A 22,835-nucleotide genomic window follows, 5' to 3' on the forward strand; every position below is an offset into this window, starting at 1 on the left:
ACATAGGTCCATATCGTAAGAAGGAGGAAACAAAAATTCCAAAGTATTTCGGTTATCGGGGGCTCCAGACCAGAGGTGGCTACCAAACTCAACAGAAAGGCGCATTTATAATTTATACAGGGTCAGCAGTTGTGTACTACATATTACAATATGTGCGGGCTCTGCACAGCATGCCCAACTTCCGAAAGGCTAACTTAATTCTGGCTTCGGTGGAGCCCCCGTGTATGAGCTGGTCACTAAAGGTTAGGTTAGGTTTCATTTAATGAAACAAAATGAACTAAGTTCTAAACATATTATAAATAGTATGTATCTAAGTTGCGCTTACAAAATGTTTTATTTCTACTGTGCATTGGGTGAATCTAAGTAGGTACATAACAATACTTATTCGGTGACTTAGCAGAAAAGAACAAAATAAATGCACTTTAAACTGATAGTTAAATTCATTGGTCATTTACATTGTAAAATTTTATACAAAAATCAGGCAGTACCGAAAGCGACGTTCAGTACCAACGGTTAACTATTATAAGACAACACAAAAATTATAATTTTAATTAAAAAAAATAATAATAGAAACAATTCAGTCAGCTAAAACATTAAACTTAATACAAAGAGGTTCAAATCAAATACGATACGATGATAAAATAAATGTAAGTTTAAAGTTGTTACTTCAAATTTGCTACACTAGAATAGTATTATATGAAATTTTGAACATTTTTGAAAAATCTTATATTCTGGTATTACTAAGAATGTTATTACTGAAAAGATTTTTTATCATCGTATAGTATTTATTAAAAAAAATTAGGCTACATAAGATAACATTTTTGCAGTTACTAATGTTATTATATTTCGTAAGACAAGATTAATTGCTTATAAAGGCGATCTCTAATTTGAAAACCAACAATACCAACTATTTATTGGTGACATAAAAAATGCTCTAAGACATCTGTGAAGGCATTTTTGATTGGTTTAAGTAAATTTTATATACGGCAGAAATTTTTCAATCAACTAGAATATTCAAAGTCATGACTCTTTACAGTTACGTTGCTCTTTCGTGATGTTTTTATTCTAATAAGACTTAATACAGTTAATAGACCATTATTTAATAAAAACACTGCATTAATAAATGCATACATAATATTTTTACAAATGCATGTCTTTTTTTGTCTTTTAGTTTATGAGCAGAACAGTCAGTATACAAACTTCTTCCAATAAAACATTTAGATGTATAATATAATATTTTTTAAAGTAACCACCCCTTATGTAAAGATTTTTAAAAACCTTGAATTATTCAAAATATTTATAAAAAAATACATTGACTACTGCCATTTTAACTAATTAAAATAAATTAAATTTAAATGTGTTAGTTTTCTTTTTAATATAGGTACGCAAAATACAAAAGTTTTAAAAAAAAAAACAATGGCAAGAGGTTAAGGGAGCTAAACATAAAATAGCATAAAAAACAATGAATAGCATTTTACTTACAAATTTTGTGATTTTTAAAATGCATATAAAATTTCACGATTTACTTAGTCCAAACATTGTGGAGCTTTACAATTCCTTTGTAACAAAAAAATTTGGTCAGAAAAACTTTTTTGAAGGTGAAATTTTTTTCAACTATTGTGATTTTTTTTTCAAATTCGTAAAAATTTTGTATAAAATTGTATAAAAGCCATTTATTTTTTAATTTAAATTTCAAAAGTTATTAAAATGAGACGCTTGAAAATTCATAAAAGTCCAGTGAGAAAACTTCTGAATTTCGTTGTGAAAATGTTGTAACACTGTGCCATTTCATACAAAATTCATGTTCCGAGAAGCTTTAGTTTAAAGTTCAACCACTGTGTAAAAACTTAGTGTCTCATGCTAGGTGCCACGGTGAAATAATTAGTATCGTTACGTAGAGTTGGTGATCATGATTCGTGATAGATTGAGTTCAGGAATGTCACTGTGGAATTTCTGGGCGCTCGCCAACGCCATCGGCCATATCGTAAACTGCCAGGGCAACCTCTGCGGCTAAACGGTCAGTGTCCTGAAAACAATAAGAGTGTCAGGACAGTTGTGTGAGGCGCTCTTGTCTCACTGGATATCACACTCAATGAAGTGCTAGGAAACGTAGAAGGCAGTGAGTATTATTTGTCATATGTCATGCTTATTTAAAACTCACTATTGCAAGACAAAAAAATAAGGTGACAAAAGAATAAAGCACAAGAGTCGCAATGAATCTGGAGCCAGTGAGACTATGGCATCCCCAATTTCGTGCATTTGAGCCTGAAGATCTTGGGGAGGGGGAGGAGATGAGGAGGAAGATGTAGAAGTACCCAGCTATTCAGATCTGGTCACCAGACATGGCTAAAAGTTATTCCAAACAACGTTTCAATTCTGAATGGAGGTTTTACATCACGGCAATGCTGTGTTACGAAATACAATCACCCTATACATTAAAAGGTACAATCACCCTGTAGCAACATTTGTTACCCCCCCCACGCACCAAATATTTGGCTAATTTATATAGCGCCATTTTCGTGAGAAATCACCTCAACAGATGGTCAAAGCGGCCGCTTGCACGTGTGCGGTGGCCCAAGCAGCCGACAGTCACGAGCCAGCTGCAGTCGCGCTCACAGCGTACCGCGCTAGTCAATTATTATTGCTTTCAAGCATGACGCAATACGCCCGAACCTTGCGTAGTTTCGCGCGTGTTTAAACAAACTCAATTATTGTAATCGATATTTAGCCGTATCATTCTTAAACATGTTTCGGTTCCTTTATACTCGGCCGTAGGAGTCGTTTTTACCGTATAAATTCGCCTGTTTCCTCGCCCGATGGAGTCGACCGGATCACGAGCCAACATCATCATGACTTGGCGAACCGTAAGCCTCTCCAGAATTATTACCCTAACTGTGTTCAAGACCGTAAATTCATATTAATTACTGTTTCACCCAGTCGAGAGAGAATGAGAGAATCGATATTGTGTTTCTTTAGAGTTAATTTGTGCCCTATTGTACCCTACTCGAATAAACCTTTGTCATCATGTATTTTCGTGTGTTAATTGAAATAACCTTTCCCATATTCTGACCGAGAAACGTGAAAGTGAACACGGGAGTTCCCCACACCTGAAGAAAGAGACTTACATGTTCTACCTTGAGCTAGCATATTTTATTACACCTTGGTTCAATTCCAAGAAGGGGCCTCTTACCCTGAACTAACACTGACTTCCAAGATCGGGTTTCTAACTGAACTTAGCAGCTGATAGTATCTTCAACTCGGGAACTATACTAAATATTATTTAAAATGAATAAGTTGTGAAATAACACAATATTAATCAAATAAAATTTGCTTGTCGAGAGCCACCGCTCGACCACCAAGGCCGCCAAAGCTATGCAAACAAATCACCTGAAGAAATTACTTGCATGATCCAAAAGCTGCAATGTGAGAAATTATATGTTACAATATGCTCAAAATACCATGTCTTTAGGTATGTACTTCTCTAACGGTATAAACTTGTCTATGATAAGAAATAAAACCTCTTCTGTTTTTCAGTCTAGCCAAGCAGGTTGTTTCATTCAGAACCTAATTAATGTCATATTATTAACAGGTTACGGGCCCAGGACATTCCTGGCTCGATCAACTAGTTTCCCCATGACAGTGTGTTATCAGGTTGTTGATAATAGGTTGCAGTATGAGAACAGTTAGTTGTGTTGTGTTGTGTTTGGGAAGTCGAGCTGTGAGAAAACGTAATGGCGTCTAATTCAAGCTATGTAGTGAGCGTACCCAAACTCAAAGGGCGCGAAAACTATAGTGAGTGGTGCTTTGCGGCAGAGTGTTGAAAGGAACGCTAGGATGCATTAAGCCAGATATTGACATTGACAATAGATCCCTCCATTTACGTACATATCAAAGAAGTAAACACAACAAAGGAACTATGGGATAAATTGAAATGGTTGTATGAAGATTCAAGATTTATATGCTTCGGGATTATGTTCAGAGCGACTACGAAAATGGTAAGAACAGAATAAATTTATCAAATAATACTTACATCTTTAGTAGTAGTTTCCGCATATACTCGGACAATGTCTTCCGTTCCTGATGCCCTGACAAAGGCACGACCCTTTGAATACTTGAATACCAGGGAATCTATCTTTTCCTGTAGACCTTCGGGAGTAACACACTTTCTCTCAGCATCCGTGGTGGTTACAACGTTACGATCCTGCAATCAATTACGATCCATCGATAAAATTAGTAAATTCAAATATGTATGTATATGCACTTGCACCAGTGATTCACAAAGGGGGTAAGATCCAGGGGGGCGGTGAAGGCCTCGAAAGCAAATGGGGGCGGTGAAAGTCTACAAGGGGACAGCGTAGGGCTAAAATGGTGGTCAGAAGTATAAAAAAAAAACATTTTGTCTTTGTGTTTGCAGAAAAGGCTATTAGCCAGATTTCGGCAAAATGTTTTTCTATACCAACAATTTCTAAAGAAATAAGTTTAACGCCTAAGTCTAATGATTTATCGCACAATACTCATTCAACCGTTGTTTGAATAGAAAACTGAGAAGTTTTTTGTTTCCCATGTAAAATTTGGTAAAACTCACATCGCCGGTCTTGCAAGTGCAAGGATGATTTTCTTAATGAATTCAACTAAGCCGTAGAATCCTGCATTTGAATTGTTCAATTAGTGATTAGGTTTTATTGATGGATTAACCTTTTCTATGCGTCATAAATTTGTATCACTTCGTTCACACGCGGGGCTATTTATCATCAATCTAATTTATGACTTTAAACAATAATCACGCATGGATTTTAAAATTTGTTTTAAAAAATATGTCGCTTATGTCTTGAATTATCTTTTCAAGTATAAATAAACAATCCGAACATCAATGGGACTTGATAAAAATTCGAAGTATATATTCATAATGTAACTGATACGGTATACCCGGGCGGCCATGTTAATATTTCAAGGATAACGATACACATGCATAAACATACCGGAGTAGAGCTCTTCAACTGTGGTGCGATGTAAGTGCTTGATTTATGGGTGCGATGTCGCGTTTGACTGGATACATGAAATATTGACACACTTAAAAAGGTTCATATAATAAAAAATAACTACACTTAAATTTACAAAAATAATTAAATAATTTTTCTGTTATTATATCACCGTAAATATGTATCACTTAATATATTTTTTTATCGTGATAAATTTTGAAACAGTTCTCAACGCATAACGGCAGAATCATGGCTTTCATGTATTTCAGCAGCTTTGCAATTATTATCGACGTCACTGTCACTTATTTCAAAATCTGAATCTATTTCTAAAGTAGCACCAAATATTTCTTCGTCATTAAGACCACGACCCGACATTTTGTATTTTGGCAATAAAAATACTTTCAAAAATTGATAAAAAGTCAAACTTGTACAACTTTACACTTGATTTTTCACTAAAAAAAAGTTTTAACCACGTATCTTTATTTGAAAATAATCTAACACTGATGAAATTTTATATTTCTTCAATAGTTTGAATGAATGTATGTAACTGAAAATATGATAAATCAGATGAATGTACACTGTAATTAAAATAGTTCATATCCACGAAAAAGCAAACAATAATTCGATAAAACAATGTAATCTACACGGCGAGCGTCTCTGTTTGAGAATCTTATAAAATGCGCCTGCGCAATAACGTGTGTAAAGACGCGGGAAGAATTCAAACTGATTCATTTTTCGCTCTGAGTTGGAAGATCCCTTCAAATCTTTGTATCCATGATTAGGAAACGTATTATGGATAAATATCGTAAGATGTCAGTAGTGTAAAGATGTGAGATTTTTTAGGAGTATAAGTTTTACCGTGCTCAAGCATGTTTCATACCCATAACGCCGAAGAAACTTTGCGTCGCACAGATGTGCCACCCGCGTACAGGGCATGTACAGTGCGTCGCAGGCGTGCGTCTCCCGCAGGGATAGGGTTAATAGTATTTTTGTTATTTGATAATATTGTTTAACTATTGACAGGCCAAGACGCCAAGCAAAATGTAACCAAGTGGGTCTTCGACGACCCAATGCATTTTTCTGTCTTATGGGCTTTTAAACTATAGAAAACCAAATTTGTATTTATATTTCAGGTGACTAATTATTGCTTATAATAATTTTGTTATCCTTTGTGCTATGCATAAAAAACCTTGTATTATAAACATTATTTTATCATTAAAAAAATAATATAGAAATCCCAATTATTTTGTCAATTATTAATGGTTACTTATGTATTTGCACAGGAATACGTAAAATACTAAAATGGTATGTCAAGTATTGAAGCTAATATAAGGAGGATAGTAATTTTGGGTACTACCTACTCCCCCACTTGGCTGCAGGATAGTTAAAAAACCTTTCTTTTAAATTTAGAAAGCAACATTTCTGGAATACAATTAATCTCAGAATGTTGAAAATCCATCATTATGACTGGAAAATGTGCGGAAAATGAGGACTTAACTATTAGAGGATCCAATCCGCAACGCTCGAGTGGGAACCAATATCTACCACGCTACCAACCGGTTGCCATTTCAAAACATGTAGTTATTGCTTAAATAAATCATCTGCGGCATTTTCCGTACATAAGTATGTTGACATACTCTTTGTAATGGAACGGTGGGGGATTGGGGGGGGGGTATATGAAAAATTGTTGATTCTACCAAAACCAAAATAAATCAAAGACAGTATTTTTGACAAACAACAGCACAAAAGACTCAACATAACTAGAGTGATGGAGACTTTCAGTATCGCCCTGTGAAAGAGCAAAACTAATAAACAAAATGTTGCATGAAATGGCTTTGATTATGTACATTTATTACTACGAATAAGCTCAAGAATCACTGCTTAAAGTAAGTCAGGTATGTCTAAATTTTGTTAAATCAAATTAACCTTACAATGTACTAAAACTGAAACCATTGTGTTTTTATTGTTCGTCTACTCGTTTCATATATTTTTTCTTTCGCTTATAACTTTAAACATCTACTTTCTTCCTAACGTGTAACCATAAAAAATATTATAAGTGGAACTTAACTGGTTTATTTTAAATTCAACATCTTCAATAATGTCTCTTAATGCTATAAAGCAGACTCATTACTAAAAATTAATAGCATTTTTCATACCTTCACGGAAACTTTTAATTGACGGCACGGAAGGTCTTTGTAAGACTGCAGCCATTGATGCACGTCCCAGCCATTGGTGTGAAGGACAGTCTCGACCAACAGCAGGTCGGAGATGGCGTCTCCCACCGTCTCATTGGTCAGATCGATGACGGCCAACATTTTCTTGGCGGCGTATTTTTGTTCGGGATTTAGCCTGCAAGGAAGTTATTAAGTTATTTAGAGGTTGATAATAGGCATATAATAGACACTGATTTTCTTTTAAATAAAAATCTCAGTATCACCCTGGAAAGACCATCATTCAGAATCGTAACAGTGCTTGAAATGGCTTCATCCATGTTTGGTGACCAGATACAGTGGAACCCCGTTAATTCGAACTCCGATAATTTGAAAAAAACGCTTAATTCGAAATTTTCGCCAAAAAAATATCCCCAGAAATTTTTTTTCATTCAAAATGGTTTTTTAATTCGAAATTAAAATTAGTAATTCGAAAATTTGTTCATGTAATTCGAAAAAATTCGATAAGAATATAGAATAAGAAGAAATTTTTCAATAAATAAGCTAATTGTATTTGCAAATCAGAAAAGTTGAATATTTTCATAAGGTTACTAGACATACCCGTCGTCAGTAGATGAGGCTTTGATAAGATCCTTGGCCCTCTGGCTATAGATGACAGTCCCGTGTCCGTTGGCCTCGAAGTAAACTCCAATATCGTACGACTGAGCAGCGTGGTGTAAATGTTTCACACCAGTCTTAACACACGTCACTGGTACACACTGGAAAACGAAAACACAAAGGTCAATCAAATATTTATAATACATTAAAATATTACATATATATTGTTTAGCACTCTTGAAGCGAAATGGCACAAAACTACACTATACAAATGTCTTCCCTCTTGGTCACAATCAAAATCATTATCAATCACGGTCTGCTAAGAAACCTTAAAACTTTTCATATTCCTTTCCTAAGTACCAACTTTACACTCTCCCAACCTCTTGCGCAAATGTGTTGACTATATTACATCCACTGTAGTGGAATGTTTCCAGACCTATTTAGTGATAGCCCTTAAAACATTACAAATTTTCTCAAATCTCTTGTTTTCACTTGACCCAAACTTTATTGTCTCTTGATTTTTCGTCGTTGGTAATTATTATCGTTGATATTAATTTCTTTGTAATTTTTATGTTAACCCTCTGTCTATTTAAATATAAAATTTATAGTTAAATAATTTAAAAACAGCAAAAAAAAAACAATGATTCCAAGAATAATTTCACACATGTTTTGTGGTTTTTATCATTCTCACGAACAATTTCTTTAGTGTCAAATTTACGGTATTGCATTCCAAACATACATAGGTATGAATTAGAGGACAGGTTTCGGATGGCTATAAACTGCTATTTTCAGAAAAATGAAAATCATGGTTTGAATCCATAGAATAGATAAAAAAAAGAGATAGACAGAGGCTGGAGAATACAATATTTTAAACAAAGAAAGACCGTAGAATATCCAATGTCAATTTAATTTGAACCAAGCTCAGTTTCAGGTCGGTGTCCAGGCATTTCCTCCCTAGTTCCATTGTTTTGCCAGAACAGAAATACTGACCAGTTTCTCGGTGATGTATTCAGTAGAAGCACCGTTGGCGTAGGCAGTTTGCACCAGGCCCAGCTTCAGGTCGGTGAGCTGGCATTTTTTGGTCAGTCCCATCATGTAGCCAGCCAGTAGAGTCGCTATCCGGTCACCGTCCAGAAGGTGGAATGTTTCGCTAGTAAATTTATTTATTTATTTATACATACAGAGTACATTATGATACAAGTGTTAAGGTGTATTAAATTAAACAGTTAAAGAAATTATTACATATGTCTATTTGTCAATGCAATATCTTAGTAATTTTGCCTGAGATGAGAACGGTTCTTAATCTTAATTAAACAGTCGAATAATGGCTACACACATTTAGGTCTCATCGCTCTAGGCCTTGAGCGATGGCTGCCTAAATTTAAATTTTTCGGAATTAAATCTAATTCCTTTGAAATTTCAGCAAACAGCTCAATTATAATAATTTTGTACCAAAATTTTTAATCTGCAGCAGTGTACTAAATCTAATAACATTGGTCAATCTTTTGGCATATATTTTTTTTACATAATATATATTAATACATTTAATATAAAAAGTTAATTCGTTATTATAGTCCTCAAGACACCCACAATGCGTTTTTTCAGCAAGCTTATCGAGTCCAAAACCACTCGCCTATTTTAAAAATCACTATGACGCCGATCGATAACAAAACTTCATTTGTAAATATCAAGGAAAAACTTTATCAACGTATTATTACCAACACTACAAAATGAAGGCATCATTATCTTTAGAGCTATTGACATTTAAAATTTGAAACATAGATGTAATTGTACGTCTTTTTTTTTAACCAACATGCTTCAGGCCCGTCGTGCTGGCGTGGTTAGAGTTTAAGACAGCAATACAAAACTGCCGGGCCGGCAGATTTGGAGGCCAATGGGTTAACATTCGAGGGTATGATTTTTTGAATAAGCGCGGCTGAAACCGAAACCAAAACCAAATGCCGGGAAAACTCCATCGCTCAAGGCATTTATTTTGTAAATACCCCATCACCCGAGTGGCTAATGAATACAAAGATAAAGTGGGAAACACTGATGGCAATTTGCTAACTAACTAACTAACCATTCTGATTTTTCTCCGCAGGATGAACCACCACACTACTCCGCCTTGTCACACCCTCCTTACTTTGTTCACATTCATACATTGTCTCACTTCTCATTCACTTCTGACTGTTAAAATGTCTTCCTGGTATCCTGGCTTCATCTACCATTCACTTTCATCATGCTCCATTTTGCAAAAACAACCTTTTCACAAGTGTTAGGAGTTTATCAAATATTGTCAGGCTGTTCGGAAAACACAGGAATGTGTGTCTTTCTTTTAAGATATAAAAAAAGGTTAAAACTATTAGCTGAATTAATTGAAATCAAGACGAGTGTTATTGTTAACCAACCTGTTATCCAGATAATAATAGACTATTCTGTCACCATCTCCATCAAAAGATGCCACTCTTTGGTTCAGCTCCCTGGGAACATCTACGGGAGGACTCTGCTGGACTTTTACATGATCTGCTCCACACTGAAACAACATAAAATTCAAAATAGGTATTTCGTAAAAACATAACAAACACCGCTATCGATCTTTCTAAAATTAACATTTTTTGGTAAAGTTAAGGTGTCATGTTTACGCTTGAGAGAAGCGTCCTTTTTGTAAACTTATTCAAACAAAAAAAGTGGAAGAACATAAACACTTGCGACAGTTGCTAGAATACACTGAAGACTAATGGAAATGTCCTAAAACAATAATAATTTACTGTGGTAACTTAACGTAAAATGGTCACCGAGAGCAAGCCAGATGACGGGGATATAGTAACCGAGTGTGTAAGAAAAGTAAAGTAAGGTAATGGTTCCTTACCGACCCATGGGACGACGGGCTAAGATAACCCAACCTGTCGGTATACAAAGTTTGGCACCCAAGTATAATCGTGCGGTGGACCACTGAATTTGATATGATGGCGGACTATTGAATATATGAATACCGGGGAATAATAGAGCTTGATTTAGTGCTTTTTAATAATAATAATGTCAGATTATAGTAGTTGTCGGTTAATTGAGCAGCGGATTACGGAGAGAGAACTTATACTAAAAACAGTTACAGGATAGTTTTACCGAACAGTGACAAAACTAAACATGAAGAACAGGTTAGGGGCCGTTCAAGTATTATGTAAGCACTATAGGGGGGCAGGGGGGTCTTTGCTTTGCTTATTCTTGATGACATGGGGGGTGGGGGGGTCGAGATAGTGATTACGTCAGCACTGCTCAGCAGTAGTTATTTTTTTTTTACACATTAGCAACCCACACATTGTCTATGTTTGAAAACCGAATACATATTTGGGGATTCCCACAAATAATTAATACGTTTAGGTACCCGCTTAAAAAACAGAATACATTAACAGAAAAATGCATATAGGTACCAATTTTTACGTAAGCATGGGGGGGGGGGGTAAGAGCTTTGCTTACTTTTGATGACAAGGGGGAAGAGGGGGTAAATAATTGTAATAAATCTGCTTACGTAATACTTGAACGGTCCCAAACAACAATGAATTCAGAGCTCACATTTAAATTAAGTTTCCCGCCATTTCCACCAGCGTTGAAGATCTCCACATCGAGATACCCGTCCAGCTTCTTCTTGATGTGGCGCATCTTCTTGCCGCCCACCCCATTGGCCCCGTCCAGGTACACCAAGGGCTTGTAGGAGCCGTGGGACGTCTCCCCCGCCCTCAACAGCTTGAAGGCGTTCACTAGCTTGCTGTAGTAGCCTGAAATTCAGTATTGATAATATATTGGAAATTTGTGTATAATCTTTCACTGCATTCAGTGCTCTAATAATTCAATTCTTAGCATTCACTGTTATTACATAAAAAATAACCAACATAATAGAAAGGTAATTAGTAAAGGCAATCAACGCACCTTCTTCCGTGGGCATGCCATAGGCCCCGTTAGAATTTCTGCACAGTACAAAGTAGTGTAACATCGGTGTTGTTACAATTCCGAAATCCCTGGGAGTACCTTGAATGGCCAGCACTCCATCTGTAGCTGCCTTCGCCAAGCCGGGACTTGTGTAGCTGGAAAAGAATACCATTTCATCTACATAAGTTCAAAACGGCGTATGAGTCAATAATTTATATGTTTTTTGGTAATTTCAGTTGATCTGAACATCCGGCATATATTAGTACATTCAAATTTTGAAATTGACCAATAGCTTGCATTTGGTTAAAGTCATTACTGCGACTTAATCATTTCTATGTTCCCGGTGATTAACTCCATTACCGACAGCATAGACTGTTTTATCTCCCAGCCTGCAGGACTAACTTGCCAATGATCGTGCCATTTGGGAGAGCAACCTCGCTGTGGAACAGAATCAATTGGGATATGGACATATTTAGCTGAAGGTGAAGCTGCCTAAAGGCAAGCTCTATTGCTACTATTATAGTTGCTACCCACTTTTTATATTTATGTAACTCTCCTTGACAAATTTCATTTAAAAAACGTATTAAAAATTTTGTGATGTTTTTAAAATAAGAAATAGAATTGATAAAGAAACTATCATGACCATGTATCTAATACAGCGGATAAAATACAAATAATTCTACAGCAATATTGCGTATGTGCCACAAATGATATTGCATAGACATAAAATGAAAGTAAAAAATATAACAGATTTTTTTTACGTAGTAGTCGCCACACCTCAACTATAAAAGTACTGTCTAAAACAAAGCATACTTTGTAATACAACTCCCTAAACATTTAAAGTCAGTTTTTAGTACTTTGCAAAAAATTTGTTTTTCACTTTCGCACAAATCATTAAAAAAATTTTTTAAAATCTCATATCCAGTGCCATAAATTTGAGGATTTAGTATCCATTCTTCAGGGTTAGTATAATTTCAAATTGATTAAATAATCTTCCAAACAATGGACAAGAAGATAAGGATGGGTTGTTTCGGAGAATTTGAACAATTCATCAAATTTCAACGTTCATTTTCGGGTTCTGTGAAAGACTTATTCAAGTTCTGTTTTTATATCATTGTAGGCTAGTTGCTTGACAAAACTGATTTAAAAACAGAACTTGAAAAAGTCTTTCACAGAACTTGAAAATGAACGTTGAAATTTGATGAATTGTTCAGATTCTCCGAAACAACCCGTCCTAAGAAAATGGAAGACTTTAATCGCATTGTTTATATATTTATAGTTGGAACCCTTACAAAAAGATTAGTATACAAAATTCATATAGAATTATCGGACAGCAATGCCTTTAACGCCTTTCAAATAGGACCGGAGTAAAAGGTAAAACTACCCTTCCCGCCGATAAGATAGTTTAAAAAAATATTGTTGTGTTGAAGTACAGGTTCTTACGTACAACACAAGATGGCAGCACTCATCTAAAATCCATGTTTTGATCGAAACAGGTACGGTAACTTACTGTAATGATTTTGACAATTACTTCTAGACATATTATTAAAAAATTGAGTCTACAGTATTTCATATTTACAAACATTTTTTAAAAGACTTGTTTTAAAGAGCTTAAATAAACAGTGAAACAATGTTACACATATTGTATTAAAAAATGTTCAATATTATGCATTACACACAGGATGTCTGGCGGTAAAGTGCACTAACTTCGAGAGGGGTTCTAGATGATTTTAGAAGTAGAAAAAACAAATAACTTTTTGCGAAATTCCTTAATTTTTAGGACGTTTAATAAGCGTTCAAAAATGGTTTGAAAGGGAGATATGTAAATACGAATGTTAGAGAGAGCGCGCTAATATTAAATAAATGATAATAATAAAGCAAAAATGGTGAAAATATTTAATAAAACACGACTCTTTTGAAATAGAGCAAAAATCTCTCGACAAATGTTTTAGTTACATTTAAAGATACTCTGTGAATTTTTTCATGCCTATAACATATTAAATAACAGAACAAAAAGTATTTTTAATAATTTTCGGTGCTTTGTGATTTTTTTCTAACGAGGGAATTTCATATAATTAACGTTTCTGCATAACAAATGTATAGATATTATCTTAAAATAATTTTTTTTTTGGAACTAAAAAACGTAAAGAAAATGAGAAACTTGTAGAAATCGGTAGAAATTGGGCACACGGGGGCTGAAGGTAGTTTTTTCGTAAAAAAAAAGATAAATTGTTTGTATGGGAAAATAAATATTCTTCTATGGAAAAATATTTTAGTATAGGAAAAAAAAGTTGGAATTTCGTAAAAAGTTTTTTTTTTTTTTTACCGTCAACTCCCAAAGTTAGTGCACATTACCCCAGGACACCCTGTATAACATACAGAGTATGATAAAAACATTTACATTGTGTAACCTTTTTAATGTTGCAATAAAAGAATACAATTGATTATTTCAAAATCTATTAAAATTATAATATATCGTTATTTATTTTGCCTGTAACATAACATCAACATCATTAAATTTAACATTGTGTTCAAAATTAAAAATTTAAGAAGTGTTAGACACGAACGGGTAATAAATATTTTAATATAGGAGCATAAATTTTTAAAAGTGAAATAGTTGCACAAAGTTGTCGGTATTTATATAAATATTTAAATGAAAAGTTTATTTTCCTTACCGGCTGTCCATTCCAATGAAAACGGATGCCTTGAGGCGCATATCAATTTTGTGGGTTTCCACAATTTCCGACACGACGGATTCCAACTCGTTGTCACTGAAAAATAAACAACATTTTTTATTGGACAATTTTTCAATAAGGCAATTTATGCACATACTCATTAAATCACCTAAACTAACTAAACACTTTACATAGTTATTTTTGCGCACTGGCAGTTTTTTTTTTTAATGATCCTATTCCCACAATGTTTGTGGGAGTAGGAAGGTATTTGTAAAGACTTGATGGATCAGAAGCCAAAATAACATGCAATATAAGACTTTCTCGTCTTTGAATTTGAACCACTTATTTTGAGTTATTAACAAAAACTTTGAAAGACAGGCAATATGAAGATAGACTCCATATACTAAGATTACCAACGTTAAAAGAAATAAGAAAAAGGGGTGACTTGATTGAGACATTCAAAATTTTATCCGGACATTATAGTTGCCCTGGCATCCAACAAATCTTCTCCACCAACAAAAATATCCATGGACACTAAAAGAAAAATTAATAATACACTTTGCAAATAGTGTAGAGGATGCATGGAACAAGCTTCCACAAAATGTCATTGATTCTACTACATAATATAAACCTTGCAAATAGAGTAGTGGATTCATGGAACAAATTTCCAAAACATGTCATTGATTCTACTAATGTAAACCTTGCAAATAGAGTAGTGGATGCATGGAACAAACTTCCACAATATGTCATCGATTCTACTAATATAAACCTTGCAAATAGAGTAGTAGATGCATGGAACAAACTTCCACAACGTGTCATCGATTCTACTAATATACACCTTGCAAATAGAGTAGTGGATGCATGGAACAAACTTCCACAATATGTCATCGATTCTACTAATATAAACCTTGCAAATAGAGTAGTAGATGCATGGAACAAACTTCCACAACGTGTCATCGATTCTACTAACATACACCTTGCAAATAGAGTAGTGGATGCATGGAACAAACTTCCACAAAATTTCATTGATTCTACTAATATAAACCTTGCAAATAGAGTAGTGGATTCATGGAACAAATTTCCACAACATGTCATTGATTCTACTAATGTAAACCTTGCAAATAGAGTATTGGATTCATGGAACAAATTTCCACAACATGTCATTGATTCTACTAATGTAAACCTTGCAAATAGAGTAGTGGATGCATGGAACAAACTTCCACAATATATCATCGATTCTACTATGTAATATAAACCTTGCAAATAGAGTAGTAGATGCATGGAACAAACTTCCACAACGTGTCATCGATTCTACTAACATACACCTTGCAAATAGAGTAGTGGATGCATGGAACAAACTTCCACAAAATGTCATCGATTCTACTAATATAAACCTTGCAAATAGAGTAGTGGATTCATGGAACAAACTTCCACAACATGTCATTGGTTCTACTAATGTAAACCTTGCAAATAGAGTAGTGGATGCATGGAACAAACTTCCACAACATGTCATCGATTCTACTAATATAAACCTTGCAAATAGAGTAGTAGATGCATGGAACAAACTTCCACAACGTGTCATCGATTCTACTAACATACACCTTGCAAATAGAGTAGTGGATGCATGGAACAAACTTCCACAAAATTTCATTGATTCTACTAATATAAACCTTGCAAATAGAGTAGTGGATTCATGGAACAAATTTCCACAACATGTCATTGATTCTACTAATGTAAACCTTGCAAATAGAGTATTGGATTCATGGAACAAATTTCCACAACATGTCATTGATTCTACTAATGTAAACCTTGCAAATAGAGTAGTGGATGCATGGAACAAACTTCCACAATATATCATCGATTCTACTATGTAATATAAACCTTGCAAATAGAGTAGTAGATGCATGGAACAAACTTCCACAACATGTCATCGATTCTACTAACATACACCTTGCAAATAGAGTAGTGGATGCATGGAACAAACTTCCACAAAATTTCATTGATTCTACTAATATAAACCTTGCAAATAGAGTAGTGGATTCATGGAACAAATTTCCACAACATGTCATTGATTCTACTAATGTAAACCTTGCAAATAGAGTATTGGATTCATGGAACAAATTTCCACAACATGTCATTGATTCTACTAATGTAAACCTTGCAAATAGAGTAGTGGATGCATGGAACAAACTTCCACAATATATCATCGATTCTACTATGTAATATAAACCTTGCAAATAGAGTAGTAGATGCATGGAACAAACTTCCACAACGTGTCATCGATTCTACTAACATACACCTTGCAAATAGAGTAGTGGATGCATGGAACAAACTTCCACAAAATGTCATCGATTCTACTAATATAAACCTTGCAAATAGAGTAGTGGATTCATGGAACAAACTTCCACAACATGTCATTGGTTCTACTAATGTAAACCTTGCAAATAGAGTAGTGGATGCATGGAACAAACTTCCACAACATGTCATCGATTCTACTAATATAAACCTTGCAAATAGAGTAGTAGATGCATGGAACAAACTTCCACAACGTGTCATCGATTCTACTAACATACACCTTGCAAATAGAGTAGTGGATGCATGGAACAAACTTCCACAAAATTTCATTGATTCTACTAATATAAACCTTGCAAATAGAGTAGTGGATTCATGGAACAAATTTCCACAACATGTCATTGATTCTACTAATGTAAACCTTGCAAATAGAGTATTGGATTCATGGAACAAATTTCCACAACATGTCATTGATTCTACTAATGTAAACCTTGCAAATAGAGTAGTGGATGCATGGAACAAACTTCCACAATATATCATCGATTCTACTATGTAATATAAACCTTGCAAATAGAGTAGTAGATGCATGGAACAAACTTCCACAACGTGTCATCGATTCTACTAACATACACCTTGCAAATAGAGTAGTGGATGCATGGAACAAACTTCCACAAAATGTCATCGATTCTACTAATATAAACCTTGCAAATAGAGTAGTGGATTCATGGAACAAACTTCCACAACATGTCATTGGTTCTACTAATGTAAACCTTGCAAATAGAGTAGTGGATGCATGGAACAAACTTCCATAACATGTCATCGATTTTAATAATATAAACCTTGCAAATAGAGTAGTAGATGCATGGAACAAGCTTCCACAACATGTCATCGATTCTACTAATATAAACCTTGCAAATAGAGTAGTAGATGCATGGAACAAACTTCCACAACGTGTCATCGATTCTACTAAGATAAACCAATTTAAAGCTCGCTTTGATTCTTATTTGGAGAGAAGAAAAGATTAGCTTATTTCGAATTTATAACAACTCAATTACTGTCAAATTATTATGAAATCAGATATGAGAGCATCAGCAGAATGCTGCCTGCTCATTAAATAATCATGAAATAAGCAGAAACCATCAATAAAAAAAAACTAATTCTGGTTGTCTGTGCGTCCTGCGTAATTTTTTAAATGAACTCAAATTTGTCACCAAGCGTCATTTTTTTTAAACTGGAACTGATTGTATGAAGAATTTAGACAAGCGATAAAGTATCTATCTTAACTCTGGTTCAATGAATTTAAATTCGCCTTGAATTTAAGTATCATTTTCAAAATTGGAACTGATAGAAGAGTATGTATGAGACGATGTATTTATGTGAATGAGGCAAGGAGTGTGTGCCAAGACTGAATAGTGGTAGTTTGGCGGGTGATTACTTGAAGAATTCAGAGAAGCGATAGTGTACTACCTATAATAATAATATTTTAACAGAAAAGTCATTTTCAAAATTGGAACTGATTTGTAAAGAATTCAGACTATCCTGTGATTTTTCGTGGGTCTGCAATAGTATATTTACAATAGTATGTAATCGTAGTAAGTGTTTTCTCACCCGACATTGGCAAGCTTGGTGGCAAGCGCCTCCCAGCTCATCTCCAACATCTCTCCATGGGGATCGATCAGCTTCACTCCGTTGTCAGGTTCCAGGTTGTGGGAGGCTGTGATCATCACACCGATTGTGGCGCCTGTAAAATTATAATTGTATACCATTTGATTAGAGCACCATAATTAGTCAAAATTTATTTTGATTTTTTAAATTTCAATTCTCTGAAAACAGTCAAGTGTAACTATTATGGCATATCCATTTCAGCAGCCAAAAGGAGGGAAATAACGTGTCAGAAATTCATTGTGACTATAATCAAATACCGTAGAATAATTATAATGCCTCCAACTTCTGACATTTCCCATACATAAGGAGGAGTGGACTCTTCCATCACAGGGCCTTAAGGGAACCAAGGAGTAGAGAGGAGAGATGAGGCTCTCTTCCCTAGTGGGCCTTCAGGGAACCAAGGGGGAGTGGACTCTTTCATTGTGGGACCTTCGCAGTACCAAGGAGGAGAGGAGTGGAGAGGAGAGATGAGGCCCTCTTCCCTTGTGGAGCCTTCAGGAAACCAAGGGGGAGTGGACTCTTTCATTGTGGGACCTTCACAGAACCAAGGAGGAGAGGAGTGGAGAGGAGAGATGAGGCCCTCTTCCCTTGTGGAGCCTTTAGGAAACCAAGGGGGAGTGGACTCTTTCATTGTGGGACCTTCACAGAACCAAGGAGGAGAGGAGTGGAGAGGAGAGATGAGGCCCTCTTCCCTTGTGGAGCCTTCAGGAAACCAAGGGGGAGTGGACTCTTTCATTGTGGGACCTTCACAGAACCAAGGAGGAGAGGAGTGGAGAGGAGAGATGAGGCTCTCTTCCCTTGTGGAGCCTTCAGGAAACCAAGGGGGAGTGGACTCTTTCATTGTGGGACCTTCACAGAACCAAGGAGGAGAGGAGTGGAGAGGAGAGATGAGGCCCTCTTCCCTTGTGGAGCCTTCAGGAAACCAAGGGGGAGTGGACTCTTTCATTGTGGGACCTTCACAGAACCAAGGAGGAGAGGAGTGGAGAGGAGAGATGAGGCCCTCTTCCCTTGTGGAGCCTTTAGGAAACCAAGGGGGAGTGGACTCTTTCATTGTGGGACCTTCACAGAACCAAGGAGGAGAGGAGTGGAGAGGAGAGATGAGGCCCTCTTCCCTTGTGGAGCCTTCAGGAAACCAAGGGGGAGTGTACTCTTTCATTGTGGGACCTTCACAGAACCAAGGAGGAGAGGAGTGGAGAGGAGAGATGAGGCTCTCTTCCCTTGTGGAGCCTTCAGGAAACCAAGGGGGAGTGGACTCTTTCATTGTGGGACCTTCACAGAACCAAGGAGGAGAGGAGTGGAGAGGAGAGATGAGGCCCTCTTCCCTTGTGGAGCCTTCAGGAAACCAAGGGGAATGGAGAGGAGAGATGAGACCTGGCAAGACACATTGTGGAACCAGAAGACATAACTAAATAAACAAATATCCAATGACAACCCTGGTGAAATTTATAAAAGTGACCGGGTTACAATTAAAACAGGAGATAGCACGCTGACATTTTCCATACATTCTGATGGCAGTATGCTACACCAGCGGCACGAGTTGTGAAGCTTGGTTTTCTTTCCATGCTATACTAGCACCTCTAGCGGCCAGAGTTGCCAGCCAATACAAGTAAATACTGCCAATATTTTACTGGAGTTGGACATATTACTAATGTTCTAGGGTATTTGTTATAATAGTGTATTTGAGCCTTCCCATCAAAGGGATAGCCCTTTTGACACCATCACCCACTTTCCTATAAAGATATTATTTGCTTTTAGAAACCTTGGCTGCGTTAATAATAGGAATTATTCCCTGCGCCAAGCAATTCCTTACGCATTTGTAGAAGGGCAAAACAAATTTACTGTTAGTCACAAGTCACATCATGCATTCCTTTCACCCTTTGCCACAAACGTGTGCAGCTACTTTTGAAGACACTGATGTTAGGCTTTTTAGGGACATCGAGAAGGGGCAAAGACTTTGTTTTTTCAAAAGTGGCTGCACACGTTTGTGGCAAAGGGTCGATGGATGTATGAGGTGATTTGCGACCAAAAGTAAATTCGTTTTGCTTTTTTATAAACGCGCAAGTAATGGCTTGGCGCAGGGAATAATTTTTATTAATAACGCACATTGAGTTTCCGACCGCAAATAATAATAATATCACTATATAAAACAATGGTGCAGTCAAAAGGGAATGATTGACTGCTTAATTATTTATTTGATAGAATGGCACAAGTGCGGCCCGTGTGTACAAAGCCCCAGAGCAAAGCAACCCCCTGTCCCATTTAATTCCTTAACATTATCCGATCATCTCAAAAGCCAACCGAATATAGATGCAAATTACAAGGTTTATTTATTTATTATTTATTTATTTTTTTATTTATTTAACGCCCAGAGGGCTTTTACATGGTTGGTAGCATAATTTTAATTTGAAAAATACTTTGAAACATAAAAAATAAGAATAAAATTACATTTGATAAAAGCTATGCAAAAAGTCATACAGACACAAGAAACAAAAACAGAAAATTACAGCTATTTGTAGGTTTACATGATGTGTTTAGAAGTATTGTTGAAATAAATGTTTTAAATGATCCACAAAACTTGCCAAGTTGGTATTGAACATGTCAACATCACCCAAGTAATGATTTCCCATGGTGTGAAGTCGTTGTATCGGAGAGTGGGCAATGTAGTTACGCTTATGTGTGCTGCTGTAGAATATTGTATTTTGTCGTGTTGTTACTGTGGGTGTATGTATGTTTATATGTTGCAGGAGTTCACAACAGTCGAATTTAAAGTTAAGTATTTTGAATAAGAACGTTAAATCGTTTATTTTACGTCTATCTTCTAATGTATGTATTTTTAGAGTATTTAATAAGAAATTGTATTTTAAGTCTTCGACGGGGATATTTAATTTAAAATTTATAAAACGTAGAAATTTTTTTTGTATTCGCTCAATGTTGTTAATGTGAATAGGTGTTTAGCAAACAATTTTTTTTTCTAATCAAAGTATAGAAATGATAAATCGATAGAAAAATGAATTCATGTTAGGATAGATTATAGTTAATAGATCATTAATTGAATCTTAGATTGCGTAGAACTATTTCTCTGCGAACAAAGAATTTGGTCGCAGAGAAATAGACTCCACAACGCCTGGGTGGTAATCCAATGCATTTTTCAACTCGGAAACTAACCAGTATGTTAATGTCAAGCAACATTTCAATTCTGAACAGTAGTCTCTCGTCTTTCACCAGGGCGATACTGAGAGTGTCTTTATAAACAATAAAATAATTATATCAAATGAAAAATACACTTTGTAAAACACCACTTTTATTTTGAATGAATATTAACAGCCAACCAGGTTTCGCTTAGCTCAAGCTTCATCAGGGCTTATTATATCAACTAAAGCTGAGCTAAAGCTATGGAGCTTGAGCTAAGCGAAACCTGGTTGGCTGTTAATATTCATTCAAAATAAAAGTGGTGTTTTACAAAGTGTATTTTTTAGGGCTTATTATATCAACTAAAGCTGAGCTAAAACTATGAAGCTTGAGCTAAGCGAAACCTGGTTGGCTGTTAATATTCATTCAAAATAAAAGTGGTGTTTTACAAAGTGTATTTTTCATTTGATATATAATGTCACATCACAAAGTATTTGCTTCCTTCGATAAAAAAAAAAAAAATTATTTTATTAAATGTTTTTAATGTACTGCACTGTAGTTACTCATAGTTTTAAATAAATAAAAATCAAGTGCTATGATTACCTGTTGATTGTAAAAGAAATTACAGTGCAAAGGTACTTATCATTGCAACTGATAAATTTGTTGTGAAATAATAATGAACACAAGGTCTTAAAATACCAGGCTGAATTTTGCAATCTTGTTGATAAACTTGTTTGGGAACCGCAGCAAGCTCTATATTTACTCTCTTATGTACATTTGGCTCAACTATACCAAGAAGGAACAAAGAAAATTTTTTATTTTACTATTTTCTTTGTATGCGAATACCAACTGTCCAGAGCCAGTGGGATTATGCCATCTCCAATATGATATGAGGTTTAAGGCAGCGGGCAGGGGATGGAGATGGAGAGGGGAAGGTATGACAACATATTCAGATCTAGTCAGTAAACACAGGTACACCTATTTCTAGTTCCATGTATTTTACGTAATGTTTCAGAATTGTGAAATCTAACTGATATGTGGCAGACAAATAAGTTTCATGTAGCAATATGATAATATTTATATCTTTATATTATTATATAGGTACATAATATACATTACAAAACATATGTATGCAAATTATTGTACTGGTCCCAAATTGACAATCGAATAACTCCTAGGGGTACAAAACTAAAAACAAGAAATGAATACTTTATACATAAAATATTTAAATTATTATTTGTAAGCATGCAAATACCTGCTATATTCATTCATAGATAGATAATTGATCAAATTAATTATGATACAAAGATTTTACCTCAATAACAGGAAGTCATTGTTAACTATTGACAGGCCAAGATGCCAAACAAAATGTCTGTAACCAAGTTGGTCTTCCGACTACCCCA

At 35.3% G+C, this 22,835-nt stretch overlaps 1 protein-coding gene across 1 annotated transcript in view; it reads right to left on the minus strand.

Annotated features, from left to right (window-relative positions):
* Window positions 1-1,514: 1,514 nt before the first annotated feature.
* Window positions 1,515-22,835, minus strand: part of nst (phosphoglucomutase 3-like protein nst) — a 35,497-nt gene continuing 14,176 nt past the window's right edge. The window contains exons 3-12 of the mRNA XM_089646922.1: window positions 18,247-18,379; window positions 14,347-14,442; window positions 11,672-11,826; window positions 11,318-11,520; window positions 10,156-10,280; window positions 8,738-8,897; window positions 7,751-7,908; window positions 7,136-7,328; window positions 4,031-4,201; window positions 1,515-2,026 (exon numbers count right to left, since the gene is read on the minus strand). Coding sequence (XP_089503048.1) covers window positions 1,940-2,026; window positions 4,031-4,201; window positions 7,136-7,328; window positions 7,751-7,908; window positions 8,738-8,897; window positions 10,156-10,280; window positions 11,318-11,520; window positions 11,672-11,826; window positions 14,347-14,442; window positions 18,247-18,379 — 1,481 coding nt within the window. The 3' untranslated portion in view covers window positions 1,515-1,939. The remainder of the gene's footprint in view (window positions 2,027-4,030; window positions 4,202-7,135; window positions 7,329-7,750; window positions 7,909-8,737; window positions 8,898-10,155; window positions 10,281-11,317; window positions 11,521-11,671; window positions 11,827-14,346; window positions 14,443-18,246; window positions 18,380-22,835) is intronic.

This window comes from Hesperophylax consimilis, chromosome 25, assembly GCF_061612785.1.
Source record: "Hesperophylax consimilis isolate HC1 chromosome 25, BYU_Hcon_1.0, whole genome shotgun sequence".
Taxonomy (NCBI): Eukaryota; Metazoa; Arthropoda; class Insecta; order Trichoptera; family Limnephilidae; genus Hesperophylax; species Hesperophylax consimilis.